The following is a 14,344-nucleotide window of genomic DNA, read 5'->3' as shown; positions in this document are numbered from 1 at the left end:
AGCAATTAAAGCTGAAGGATTTCAAATGTAACTTCTAACAAAACACCAGATTGATATTGATAGTAGCCCTAGATCAGCAGCCCTATTCACTCAAAACAGCAATGCCTTTATTCCTGTTCATCAAAGACCTGTAAAGAAAGAACTCATAATAGAATTATGCTCAATTTTGACAGTTATTAAAAGGATAAAGTGCACACCTCATTCAGAGAGGACATAAGCCTTGGTGTTCAACTGAGCTACAATCAGTCAGTAACATTTTATACTATGTTCACATTATGATTTCTCCTCCTGTGCTGAAGAGCAGCACTTGGGCACCCAGTTACAGACAAGGGAATGCAAACTTGAAAAAGTCTTTACTTAATGTTGAGTTTAAGACAAAGGTCCAAAAGGAACTATTATCAATTTTATGGTGCTTTATGGCTCAAGTCAAAGGAGTATTTATCAGAGCTCACAGGAGTACACAGAAAGCCTGCTAAGGGACAGATGTGTAAGACTAACCCTACAGAGGACAAAGTCATTGTGGAATAAAAAGCCTTTTATTAGATTTTTACAAAATAACTTGTAAAAAAAATTCACCTTGTATTGGATATATGAAATATATTAACTTACACATTCCTACCCACTACCTGACAAATTCATAGTTTGTCCATTATTTCCTTGAAAGAGAAAGAACACCTGCATGTTCCACGCCCAAAACCCGAGGAAGGCTCTCCTATGAATTTTCTATCTCTGCTGACTTCAATCCTACACAGCAGATGGTGTGACAACAGTAGGTTCATTGAGGTTTCCTGCTACAGTTTCTCTAGCAGCAAAGTCTCTATATGAAGTTTGTCCCCCACACAATTATCCTGGTTTTGCTATTAGGAGGTATTTTGCTTTTCTCTTTCTATAGCCAAGATGATTGTTGTTTCTGTTCAATGAACAGCCCCTCTAAATCAGCACAGCTGAGGGGCAAATAATCTCCAGCAGAGTCAGGGCTGAGGAATATCTGGGAAGTCATAACTGGGAACTGCATTTTCAGGCCTTGTCATCTGTTTCAAGTATCAACAGTTCTTATTTCACTAGCCCAGTGCATATTCCACTTAAAGCCAGAATCATGTTGATGCAGTTCAGAGACCATAGAAAAACCTTCACAGAACCAGAACACTTTTATTATAGTGTTTTAGACAAGTTAATTATCATTTATGATCCAAAAGTGTTCTCAAAACTAAAATTTAATTTAGCTTATCAATGTGATCAATTGCTTCTTAGCAAACAATACAGTTATGCACAGTTATCTTCCATTAAGAAATACTGTAAAATATATACAAATGTTGCTTCAGGCAAATGTCCTTTTTGCAAGTGCACGAGTTGCATTTTTGAACAAGTGCATTTCTCAGCTTCAGCACTGAGTCCCATCAGGTGCACAGAGAGGTCTCACCATAGTATTTTGTGAAACCATCTTAATTACAAGTTTACTCACCTCTCAAAAACTCATCCTGAAAGAAAATCACAAAGGTACAAGATTTATATACATAAAGGCACAGCAATTCTGTTGAAACCAGCTATGTTACAGTACAATGGAGTTCAATCAGTGCCTTTCATGCAACAAAGTTCACTAACAAATGTAAATCCTCTTCCAGAAAAATTAACTGCACGAGGAGTGTATCCTTCCCTTCCAGTAAGAAGAATAACCAGCTAGTATTTAATCAACTCAAAAGTTGCTACAGGAATTTGAAAGCATTGTATAAAATGCCTTTTCCTTCTGCTTAAATTTGCTAGACTTTCAAGGCTATTTCTTAAGGAAAAAACAGTTTCCAACGAAGAGCAAAGGTGAAGTGTTAAAATGACAGACTAAGAATGTTTCTATAGTGATAGTTTTATAAAAATGATAAATCTTACATAGGTGCTGTCCTAGGAGGTGGCATCACCAGCCACAGAATAGCCAGTTCTAGAGAGATATCAGGAGCTGGGATAGAAGAAAGCTTTGAATTTGGAGGACAGATTTGCATCAGGTATAAATGAATTTATCATTAGAACTACACCCCTGGTTGGTCCAGAGTCAAAGAGGGTCCATGCAATGAACATACCAAATGTACTTCTCTCTGTAAATTGATTTAATACATTCTCCCCTTCTCCTTCCTCCAGTACCAACTTCGAGTTGTCATTTCTGAAGCTTCAGAGTTTTCCTAGAAATCAGTTGCACTGAGAGAGTATTTGCACTTTGTACATCTGTCTACAGCTGAATAATTAGAAGGCAGACTCTAATTATTAGCCACCAAGCTAATCCACTCCCAGAGCTTTGAGCTGTCGTTCAATCTCTTCATCTGATATGGTGGCAGCTTTTGATGTTGATGCAGATGGCAAACCTCTGGCAGCTGAGGGAGCTTTGGCCATCTAGAAGAAGACAGAAGTTTTCTTTAGCCAGAACAACAACACATGTTATGACAAGCTGACTTTTAGAATAAAACTGTAAAATAAAGGCAGCTAGGATAAACTATTTAAAACCCACATGAACTGAGTAAAAATAGCCATACCTTGCCAGAGATTTCAATTCCAATCTCATCAAGCACTTGATTAACAATATCTTGGCTTTCTTCCTCTTCATCAGAAGCATCAAAAATATCATCCAGAGTATCATTAACTTAGGAGAAAGAAAAAAAAATGTCCACATGAAGCAAGAACATAACTAATATAACCTAGTACCATCTTTCTACCCTCTCAGAACACAGGACTACCACTGCAGAGTAGTAATACCACTGGTAGTACCATTCCCAGTAGTAATAGCACTGTGTAAGGTACCAACAGGAAGCACCTGGACATTGGAGAGGCTCTCTTAACCTCTGCCTTGCAAAGCCTGTGAGCACAGCCAGGGAAACAACAGGTAAGGCATTTATAAAAATACTTGGTTTCACCAAAATAGTTTGGCACCTGTATATCCCCCCCCACACATACACACTGGATTTTAACATTTCTGAAAAACGTCTCCAATAGTTTCATAAAAATCCTTTTCCTCTTATTCCTCCAAATTGCAAAGTTTTTGTACTGGTTTGAGTCCACATCATTTAGTATGACCAACACAGTGGTAGGGATTAGGACAAGGAGGAGACTGTGCCAATAACACCAGGAAGTCTGGCATTATTTAGTTGACAGTGGACACATGCACTCAGGAACAAGAAACTTGATGCCTCCCCAAGAAGTTGCCTTGTGGCTTAAAATAAAAAAAAAGGAGACAAAACCAAACCATACCACCATTTGGGTGAGGTTGAGATTATCAATAATATCTAAATGAAGTGTCCAGTCACAGAAGAAAAAGCATGTGCAGAACTATCAGTTACAGAAAAGACAGTTTTACAAGTCCCCCCCCCCCAGTTATTCAAACAATGTTTTGACTTGGTTTCAAACCCTCTTCCCTTCCAGCATATTCTTTCTAAAAGTATGATGAATGTTTTGCAGGAAGATGGGAAGGAACAGATCCTAGACTTAATACCTAGAGGTTTTAAAAACCCTAAGGTTCAGTCTCACTGCTCAGAAATCCATTATTTCGTTTGCTCTTCAGTTTTGCTGTCAGTCTCATTAACTGTAGAAATAAAACTTCAAGCATCAATATTTCCAGACTGGCTATACCCTTCCAAGAGCAGCTACCTGTTCCCCACAGTGCAGAACTTACTCATTTCTTCAGTCATTTCCATCTTCATGTTCTCCTTCTGGAAATTCTGCATAGTTTGTAGTGTCTTTTGTGGATCCATTTTCTTATTAACTGCTTGCATTGTCTATTAATATGGAAAAAACTCTTAATCACACAATGAGACATTATAAAATACCAATATATTCATTTAGAAGGAATAAGAGTTTTCTGATAAAAACACTTTAGTCCAAATTTCTCTTTCATTGTCTCTTTACATCCCATGAGAACTGTAGACACATAACAGATCAACAGTACAGTCTGCACTTAGTAAGAAATATTGCTATCTACTACTCTAATAGATATACTTTTAAATGTCTGCATCTTTCTTGCACCATGACCCTCTCCTGGCCTTATATTAGGAAAAATCAGCTGGTCTGAATGAAACCAATGGGAGAATATTTACTAACCTGAAGGCTACACACTTTAAAGAACCAATTGGCTGCAGGTTCTAATTCAGAAAGGAAAATTTCTTTGACCCACCACTAGAGGACATCAAAAATATCTGCACTGATACAGTTTATATATCTTCAGAAAATAAGGGTCAGATGCATGATTAAAAGAAACAGGTAACTTAAATGAACTTAGTACCATGTCCAAAGTTAGTGCCATCCATGCTAAAAAGAACACCGAGAATACTTTGAAATCTTTGCATTCATATATTTGCCTTGCTTGTTGAGACAATTGATCTCATATTTTTTTTCACTGATGGTTTTATGAGATAAACAATTCTTTAAGCTTCCCAGTTGATAGGGCAAAATATTGACTTTAAAAGTGACCAAAAGAACTTAAGGCCTTCCTCTCCAATACCGTTACACAAACTAGTCTGTATAAGTACCTGCTGTGTTTCAAAAACCATAATTTTTCTGGATGATGGGTAATTTATTTAATATTTTTGTGGGGTTTTGTTTGTTTTTTTTTTTTCTCTACTGACTTAATCTTGATAACTAATCTAGCAACACTTTGGTCTGGAGAAACTTAATTCAAGATATATCATAGATAAAAACCAAGCCAACCATGTAATAATTAAAAAGCAAGACCAACTTGTTCACATGAACACTGTTGCAGGAATACTGTGTCAGCTGTTGAACCTGATCAGTCAGACAAGTCCCCTGTGTAAGTCTTTGCTACAGAGCCAGGACTTTGTACCACTGCAGGGCTGGGATTGGCATTGCTGTGTTTAACTGGCACCTCACTGGATTTAGCTTGGACTGGGATAAAAGCACAACTTGGTTCTACAGTGCTGTGTGCTAATTCTGTTTCCCACACCTCAGGCTGAACAATCCTCCTTGCCAAAAGCAAACTCCCTCTTGATCAATTCAGGGAAATAGGGAAAAGTTCAAAACTAACTCAGATAACTGAGATTTTTCACGCTCTTTTATGAGATGAGATTTGTGAGAAAACTTAATGCAATACTGTCCCCTTAGAGAGCACAGAGAGAATAACAGAACTCCAGATTAGATTTCTTTAGGAACTTAAGATTCAAAGCAATAACCTACTTCTTGCCCAAGCCATAAAGCTATTGTGACACACTGCCTTGATTTCTAGACGAAGCATGCCCTACTTTTTCCTCAATAAAAACTGCTAGTGACAATATATACAGGCAAGACTCTGTAGCAGCATGGTTTGGGGTTTTTTTTATGTACTAAAAGAGTTCTTTCACTGGTATTAGTTTATTTTTACCATGTAAACATTTGACAGACATCCAACCTAAGAAAATATGCTTAGAAAAGTGGTAGGTGGCTGGACTGACTAAACAGAAATTCAATACTATAAATAAAATTACATTTCTCTCCTGTGTCCTCAAGACCATTTGGGGCAGCAGGCAGTAACTTCTACCCTTTCAATTGTCTTATACAAAGCCACACAACTTAATTTTTGCGACCCTGTGCTGCATTTTAATGTGAAAGAATGTCTTGCAATGCCTTACTTTGGCTGTGGTTGACATAGCTCCTGCCATCTTCATCTGAGAGTTCATGACCTTTGTTTGGGTCGACATAGAAGTGACTTTAGAGCTGACAGCGTATGTCCGATTTTTCTGCTTCCTCAGCTGCACCAGCTGTTTTGCCAGCACTTTACAGGCTTCTTTGTTACCAGTCTTAGCCATTTTCTTTATTTCCAGTTCCTGTTCAAAAAAGGGGGAAGATTACTTCTACAGAATTTTCATTGGAAGACTATAATTAAGCCTTAACGCTGACAATGAAATTCCGAAAGTGAGCTATCTCTTAAATTTTTTTTTAATGACATTTAAAGTTATATAAATAGTTCCTTGATTTTCTATCAAGGCTGTTTATCAGAACGAATGTAATGCTGGTATGATGTGACCACAAGAAAAGAAAACACAACAGAACTGAATTACAGTGTGGCAGCCCACAGTTCCCCCAAAGACCTCCACTTCTGCGTGATGTCATATCCACTTATATGTGCACATCCAATTCCACATCTGGATAGAGAGCAACGCTTCAAAAATCTTCAAAAAAAGACCCAAAAAGTGAAGAAATTCTTATGGCCAGTCAACTACTAGTGCCAGGACTCTAATCATCTTTGATTTCTTGCATTTACAGGCAATCAAACCACATTGCTCACGTAAGAAACACTTTTTCAGCCTTGAGATAACCTCAAAACCTTTTCGGGGAAGAAGTAGATAAAGTTGGATGAACAATAATTAGAGGCTGTTTACCCTCATCATTTAGATGGACTTAAATTAAAACATAATAAAAGTGGTATAATTTATATACAACAGCATGTGCTTATGCCATAAGAAAGACACTTCTGGCTTACAAGACAAAAAAACCCCAAACCCCAATATGTCAGTTCAAAGAGAAATAATAAGCTATTTAGCCCAGAGGTACCAGGAAAAAGTCTGGCACAAATGTCAGCTGGGATTCTTCAAAGTATGCCTTCTGATTTGTGACTTGATAATGTAAACTTTGCAACCACTTTTTCCTTTACAGCCTTTTTAAGGAGGTCTTGCCATATTAGCTCAGTTTTTTTGTATACAGCCATTCAAGCATTTTGATTTTTACCATTAAGTACAAGCAGCCTTTAAAAGACCAGCTTTCACTTGTGATCCTTCAGGAGAATATACCCACTACTGGAATGAAGTTGCTTCACTTTATGTGCACTGGTAATCCAGAAAAGTGAACTTATAAAAAGATATGGAAATAAAAAGATAAGTACTAGTCACCAGGACATGCAAAACATGTAAAGGTGAGTGTAAACTGAGCCACTGCATCACCTTGACTACTAGGAAAGATCATTGTTAGTCTACTACAGAGATGTCACTGGTACAGAATCTTCTCTGTAAATTCCTAATTTCTAAAGGGTGTGTCAAACACAGTATTTTTAATCCCAGAAGGTAAAGACTGGCAAGTAAGAGGCATGAGATTGCTCAAACATTAGAGGCCTGTAACAGAAGTAAAGCACACTAGCAAACACTGGTTTGTACCCCCTAATTTTAACAGCAAAGATTTGAAAACAGGGGTTTTCTCACTAAATTGAAGACCTACATAGCATCTATAACTTGCCTTTTCAAGGTGAAATACAAAACTACACCAACCATTGCCAAGTCACTGCAGATAATTCAGCTGCAGAAATCATACATGGATGATTTTTATTCTTAATTAAAAAGTATTTGGGTAAATTTTGGGTCCATTATTTGGTTTTTAGAGGTTTGGGGCAAGTTTATTGAAGTCAGTTATGTTCTTGTGGAAAAAAACAATAATCAAAATTCATACAGTCGTATCAGGTCACTGAACTGAAACAGAACTGTCTGCATACTTTGAGGTATTTTTATACTTAGAATTAATATAATTGGGCTTTCTCAGAGTAGTACCTCAAAGATAAGGGAAAAAAAGTCTTTGTGAAGGAAGTACAAAATGAAATGTCCTAAGATTGACTGTCAAGCCCTTGGTCCTTCACCTGATCTGACACTGAAAATTAATATTTATTGTACATTGATCCTCTCATTCTAACAGCAAATTTTAAACTTTTTCAAAGACGTATTTTACTGCTCCTTTCTTCTTCTCCTCCTCAGAAATCCAACATTTCTGAAACAATTTACTGTACTGACCAAAACTTCATCCTGAGTATTCACGAACATTTAGGCGATTTCCAGAGTCGGAATATTTCACGCTGAAAAATGCCTTATCAATGAGCAACCTGTTATATCTTACATGGTCAAGGCTTCCAGAAACAGTTTCTCTTCTCTCTTTTAGTTTCTTATTCCCAGTTCTTGGTATTCACACGACCTGCTGCCATGAAACATCACCTCAATAGCTCCTGAAACCGGCTGGATTCGCGCAGCTTTTCCCACACTCTGAGCGTGTCTTCATGCATCAAACCCCACCATCTGTCACATCCATTTATCCAATTATACTGCCACACAGGTGCAGCATTCATTCACTTGATACTTGAAAGCTCACACACAGTCAGTTTTAAATAGATCTTAATTTAGGCAAATAGTCTTACCTTTATTAGCTAATTTTAGGGAAGTTCTTCGTGAATGAAAATAACCACCCTATGGGATATTCACAATATCCTATGGGTTTTCAAGTGCTCTCTGCTACTGGTAAGTCATGGGAACATGTGATAGCACTGACACTTTCCACCACAAGACCACCAGTTTACAAGCCTTTTAGAAAAAGCCTTCTGAAGGATAGAAAATGTCAAGAATTGCAGGAAAAAACGATGTGGTTATTTTATCTAAACACGTTGTTTCAGGATTTTCCTGTGTCAAGGACTGAGAATCACTTTTAAATATTAAAATTATGTTGGAAAAAAAATTACTAACTGAAAAGTGAAAAGGGGAGGACAAGTTTTTTTAGTATTCTAGTATTGTAAAGATACACTGAGTTGTATCTTTAACACTTTGCAAGTTTTCCGTTACATCTTGTGTGTGTGTGCTTGTTTTCAAGAGCAAAATGAAGTTCCCTGCTCTACTTACCAGTTGTTTTTCCTGCTTTTCAAGTGCTGCTCTGTCTCTGGTTATAGCCCTCTGTGTACCTCTTAACTCTCGATTTTGCTCCTTTATTATATCTGGAAAGAAAATATTTATAGGGAAAAGTTTTCAATACCACATAAACATCTGCTAAGCACCCTGCAGGCATGCAGCGTGTTTGACAGCCTCTCTTTGTTCAGAGTGAACTGTCAGCACTTCAGATACATGAAATATTGCCACAGTACAATTTTATGGATACCACGATTGGGTTTCAGCAGCATAGGCCATATCCTGTAAGATAAATAAATAAATAAATAAATAAATAAAGCTACTTTACTTGGGATGTTTCTTTGCACCATAACCATAACAAGAATCTTCACCCCACAGGAAGAGTTCAGTACAGACCTTTTTTTGGGAGTTCAACACCAACTCAGCCATAGCACATTCAGTGTCATCCTTCTGCTTTTCAACCAGTCAGGCCTAACTGCAACAGGTAGAGCAGCTGAAGAAATCTGATGTATGAGATCCCTGAGCAGCTGAGGAATTCCCAGGTCCACTAAAAAAGTGAAGATACTCCAAGATGCAAGTCCTGGGTCCTGCTCTTCTCTATCCTTATTCTGATCTGACAGAGCTTACTCTCCTCCACAAATGTACCACACTGCACAGCCCAACTTCAAGTCGGACTATAAAGCCACAGTGTTTGAGCCTTTTCAATTAAAAGATGCTTAAGAATATCAAGATAGGAAAGTGGAGGCCTTTATAACACATTTAAGTCTCCTGACAACTGATGCAGCCAGCAGAAGCTTGAACACTGTCTGTCAGGTGAAACCTATCATCCTTCATAGGGGTTTTGTCCACTGTACTATTAAAAAAATTATTAGTGATGACATCCACTTATTAAAGCAAGTATTTTTGACAATCCAGGTATCAATCATGCTAGTTGCAATTAACTTCTGTTAGAATTTACAACATCTGCTTAGGTGTGATTCACCTGGGCAAAGGCAGAGAGGTAGGTCTGCATCTGACTCAGCATCCTCTGACCTTTGTAGAGGAAAGAAGTTAGTGGATTTAAGAGAGATTCCTCTCCTCTTAATGTATGTGTCTACACAACACTAGATAACTTTGGGTGAGAGTTTGAAAGGAGCAGACTTCACACAAACTTTGTTTAGAGCTCTTTCTTCTAATCCACAGAAGTAACATCAGGGCAAAGTTTGAAGCACATGAAAAGCAAATACGTACAGGCAGAGTTAATAACAGAGATGAAGGCATGAAGGATAAATTCTAGAACCACAGGCCATCCTTTTCATTTCTTAAGGCTTGGGGCAATTTTTCTATGAACAGAAAGAAGTGTTCACATTCTTCATCCCCACATTCAGAAATACTGTAAAACATCCATTGCTGAAATTATTTCAACAGTAATAGGTTTGAATAAAAAAAAAAAAACAACCCAAACCTTCAGTAGCATTTTAAAGACAGAATACACACTACCTCTTTCAACCAATATAAATACCTATTCCAAACAAATGCCCTGAAAAAGACACCTACTTTTACAGTGCTACTGCTACTCTGATAACTACACAAAAAGCATCTTTAGGAGATGCAGACTTTTCAATAGACAATAACGAAGAACTGAAAGAGGACATGGAATATAACACTGTTCTTCACACTGACAAAGCAGCAGTGGAAATCATTCTGAGAACAACGCTAGAGGCAAGTAATTTTGAAGGCAGATAAATGTATATTGCTAGCATAGCTGCACTTGCAAAAATTAAAGAAAAAGCTTAATAGCTACATACCAGACTGGCTTTTCTAACTATGCTAACTATTAAAAAAAAAAAAATCCCTTAGTGTAGAAAGCTTGAGAGGTAGGAACTTCACAATGGTAAGAAACAAGAGCTGTACTTAAGTCAGGACACAATGAGGGCGAGCATGATGCTTATGTCCATGGTTTCTGGTCTCACAGAATGGCTCAAACCATGGATAGCAATAAACTGAAAGCAACCACTGTCTGCAGCTACAGGACTTTTCATTTGCTTATAGAGGTGAAGGCCAAGATGGGAACTTGGCTGTTGTTTCTCTCTGACAACTGAAGCAAATTCCCAGCTTTGCTTGAGCAGATAGAAGATGATGGGGTGTTCCCAAGACAGTCTTCTATAACCAGCCATTCCCGTGTGTCACGCCGCCGTCTCGCACACCAGGGCAAGGAGGAAGCACTGCCATTCCTTAAAACAGGTTGGACAAGAGACATCCAGGAAGGGCTTGACCTGGATCCTACAATCGGCCTTGGTCACAGCAGCTTAGTGCTGTCTCACTCTCCTACGATCTGCCTTGGTCATGGAAGCTTAGAGCCAACACCCCCTTCCCTCCCTCCTCAGGTGTCGAACCAAAGATGGGAAGAGACAAGCGGGAACCCTACGTGTTCTCCCCAGGTGATGCACAATTGGTGGATGCGCAGCGTCATTTTTGGCGAGCCCTTTTCAAACGCCGACCCTCCAGACGCGACACGGGGCACCCAACATGCCAGAACAGCCGGACCTGGGGCTCCCCAACCCACGCCACACCTGGGGCACAGCGACCTGGGGCGCTGAGGGGTCGCCAGCAGGACTTGCTGGCAGGTAAGTGACCTTTCCTGGCGTTACATTGGGAGATCGTCATTCCTGCTCAAGTTTTAGCGTTCCGGTGACAGCCTGGCTACAAAGACACCGACGCCAACTTGTTTCCAGCCCCCAAGGGCCGAGCGGTGGCGGCTCCCGGCGCCTGAGCCTGGATCCCACACCCGCTCCCTCCTGGGCCCCGGCAGCTCCCGGCGGGCCTGCTCTGTTCCCTCGCTCCTCCTCCCTCACCCACAGCCCGGGACGGGGCCGCGTCCCACCCCTCGAGGCTCAGGAACTCCCCTCCCCAGCGTGCCAGGGCCGGCCCGGCCCGGGGACTATCCGCTGGCGCCGCCGGTGACTGCACGGCGGCGGCGTGGCCTCCTGCTCCTCCTCGCTTCCTCTCCCTCCTCCTCTCCTGCGACCTTTCTCGGGACGCGGGGCCTCGAAGCGCGACCCCGCGGGGTCCCTGCCATTCCCGAGCCCCAGCCTGGGACAGCCCGGCCGGGGCAGTTGCGAGGGATGGGGATGGGGATAGGGGAGGGGACAGGGCTGGGGGCGGCCGCGGGCTCCCCCGGGGCACCACTCACGTCCACGGTCTTCTTCTTGAAGAGCGAGCCATGGCGGCAGCACGGACCCCCACGCGCTCCGGCCGGCCCTGCTGTGCTCTGCACCATCCTCCTCCTCCGGGTGACCAGGAAGCGGCCGGGCACGAACGCCGCCCGCTCCGCTCCGCGGGCCGAGGGGCGGGCGGGGCGGCGGGGCTCGGCGCGGCTCCGCCTCCCCCGAGCTGTGCGGGCGGGAACACGCTCCGAAGCCGGCGCTGCTCGGCGCCTTCGCTCTCCGCGGCGGAGTCCTTGGCAGGGATGGGGCAGCGGTTTCTCTTCCTCCCCGCCACCCCCGAGCCGCGGGAGAGGAACCACCAGCCCCCCACCCCACCCCAACCCGGGGGTGGCGGTGTCCCGGCATCCCCGCTCCCTGCACCGCTAAAATGTTTTTTGGGGTTTTTTTGTTTGGTTGGTTGGGGGTTTTTTTTGGAGGGGTTTATTCGCGTGTAATTATTAAAAAAAAAAAATAAATAAAAGTTTATTTCAGTTCAGCGGTGTGGCGCTCTTCCCGAGTTCGCCGCCTGGTTTTTCTGAAAGCGCCGGTTTCGTTGCGAGTAACAAGTTTTCGCTGGTTTTTTTTTTTTCCTGCGTCCCTTTATTTCCTCTTCACGGCTTGTTCCAGGCCGGAATCCAGCTCGTGTGATGGAGTAGATCCCATGGAAATTCAGCGATGCAGCTGTAGGGGTTTGGGCGCTGGTCGCAGTCGGACACGCGCGGGGTCGGTGCCTGACTGTGACACGCACCGTGGGGCTCAGGATTTTTTTATTAAGGACCATCCCAGCCTTGAGCCCTCACCCCGAGCTGTTGCCGCGTCTGGGGAACTGATTGCGCATTAGTTTTCTAAGATAAGCCTTTGTCCTGAGGGTCACCGCCACCGTGCTTCACAAGATGTAAGAGTATGGAAGAAGGATTAATAATTTTCTTGGGTTTCAATGTCTAATTACAATTAATTTTTAATAAGGTAGTTCATAAGGTAGCTGAGGTTTCATCATGGGCAACTGCCTCCGTACATATCATGGCCTTAGAAAATAATTTTAAAAAAGGAGCTACAGTAGAAAATACAGAGCTGTTGGTTTGAATACTGGCTAGATACACCTTTGATTACTTTAAAATGTTGGAGGGGAGGGGTATGTAAATTTGCAAGAAAAAAAAGAAGTGACTGGAACATAGTAATGCATTTTGATAGCTAGATATAAATTCAACCCAAGGAAGAATTGTAACTTTATTGTAGCAATAGCCTAATAAACCACACTTTTATAACCTTGCATGGAAAACCAATCTATTAGAATATTATAATAGCAGTGGAAAGATGTATGTGGACATAGGAAGGTACAGATTTTGTATTTGGTGTCAGTATTCCTTGATTTCCTGAAAATACTGATTTTGTTGTAAATAGCAAGTTTTCATTATTTTTCACGTGTCCCTTTAGTTATTTCTCAGTGATTGTTCTAGACTGAAATCCAGATCACATGTGATGACATAGACACCACAGAAGTTCAGTGATTCACTAAGAGGCAAGCTAAGCAAAATACACTTTACAAGTTTATTCCTGTATGCCTGTACTCTTTGTTAGGTCAGATCAGTCAGACATGGGTTGGTAAGCAAAACTGAAATCCTGCTTTTGAAAATGCACAGATGAAGGGGAGGAGAGCACTTGTAATTTAGATTCGGTTCCCCACTTTCCTTGAGAGAGTGGTTGGGCAGCTTAACTATGGGGTACTCTTAAATTGTGCTAATTAGCTATGAGACCAGAAATGCATTTTTCCACAATATTTCCTCATGAATGTTTAATTGTGATGAGGTAAACAAAGATGTCTGTAATAAGCTTCATGGTTGCAATAAATAAAGTATGTCTGAGCTATTGCTTGCCAAGACTTTTTTTGTGCTCCAAGCCTCAATGCTGCGATGTTATTATATACTTGATTTGTATCTTTTTGGTAGTAGTGATAAGAAAAGCCCTTGAATTCATCTTTTGAATGAGTAATGTTTAAAGGTCAGTGTTTCAGGATCTATTCACAAATCAAAACGTAAAAAGAATATCTTAGTACTTTATGCTATAGACAAACTTTAAAAATCAATCAGACAGAAAAAAAAATAACCTTTCTTAGTGACTATATGCAGATATAGTCATAAAAGCAGGGACTGTGTGTTTTCTGTTTGTTGGATATGGAGAAAAAGGGGGACACAAAAACTGTTTCAGAAGGATGATACAATATCCTGTTCAATTTGAAACTGAGCATCTTTTAAAAAAAAAGTATGAAAAATGAATGATAACAAAAGCAGGTTAACAGCAGCAAAGCTGATGTTCAGTGTTCCAGAGTTGTACTTAGAAAAAAGAAAGGAGGAAGGGAGGGAGTGTTTGTTTTTAAAGATGTAGATAAGGAACTCTGGAGTATTTGAGCCTGTAGTTAGTTTAAACCAGTCGAGTAGGTTTGGTCTGCTTAAATCTAAACATGTTGGGGTGTTCAGGTGAAATGGCTGCTGTGAAGAGACCCTTACAAACTGGCAGACTGTCTTGGGATGCTTTGTGGATAATGACCCA

General features: G+C 40.8%; 1 protein-coding gene across 1 annotated transcript; it reads right to left on the bottom strand.

Moving 5' to 3' along the window:
- Window positions 1-1,041: 1,041 nt before the first annotated feature.
- On the bottom strand, window positions 1,042-11,871 carry CHMP2B (charged multivesicular body protein 2B). Its single transcript, XM_018077028.2, has 6 exons — window positions 11,785-11,871; window positions 8,610-8,702; window positions 5,595-5,789; window positions 3,650-3,752; window positions 2,517-2,623; window positions 1,042-2,376 (listed from the first exon to the last, which is right to left on the bottom strand). The coding sequence occupies exons 1-6, from the start codon at window positions 11,869-11,871 to the stop codon at window positions 2,263-2,265; spliced, it is 699 nt and encodes a 232-aa protein (XP_017932517.2). The 3' UTR covers window positions 1,042-2,262.
- Between the last annotated feature and the right edge of the window lie 2,473 nt (window positions 11,872-14,344).

Source organism: Manacus vitellinus, unplaced genomic scaffold, assembly GCF_001715985.3.
Source record: "Manacus vitellinus isolate BGI_N305 unplaced genomic scaffold, ASM171598v3 scaffold_35_pilon, whole genome shotgun sequence".
Classification (NCBI taxonomy): Eukaryota; Metazoa; Chordata; class Aves; order Passeriformes; family Pipridae; genus Manacus; species Manacus vitellinus.
Note: the sequence above shows the minus strand (reverse complement) of the source record. Positions and strands in the feature narration are given on the sequence as shown.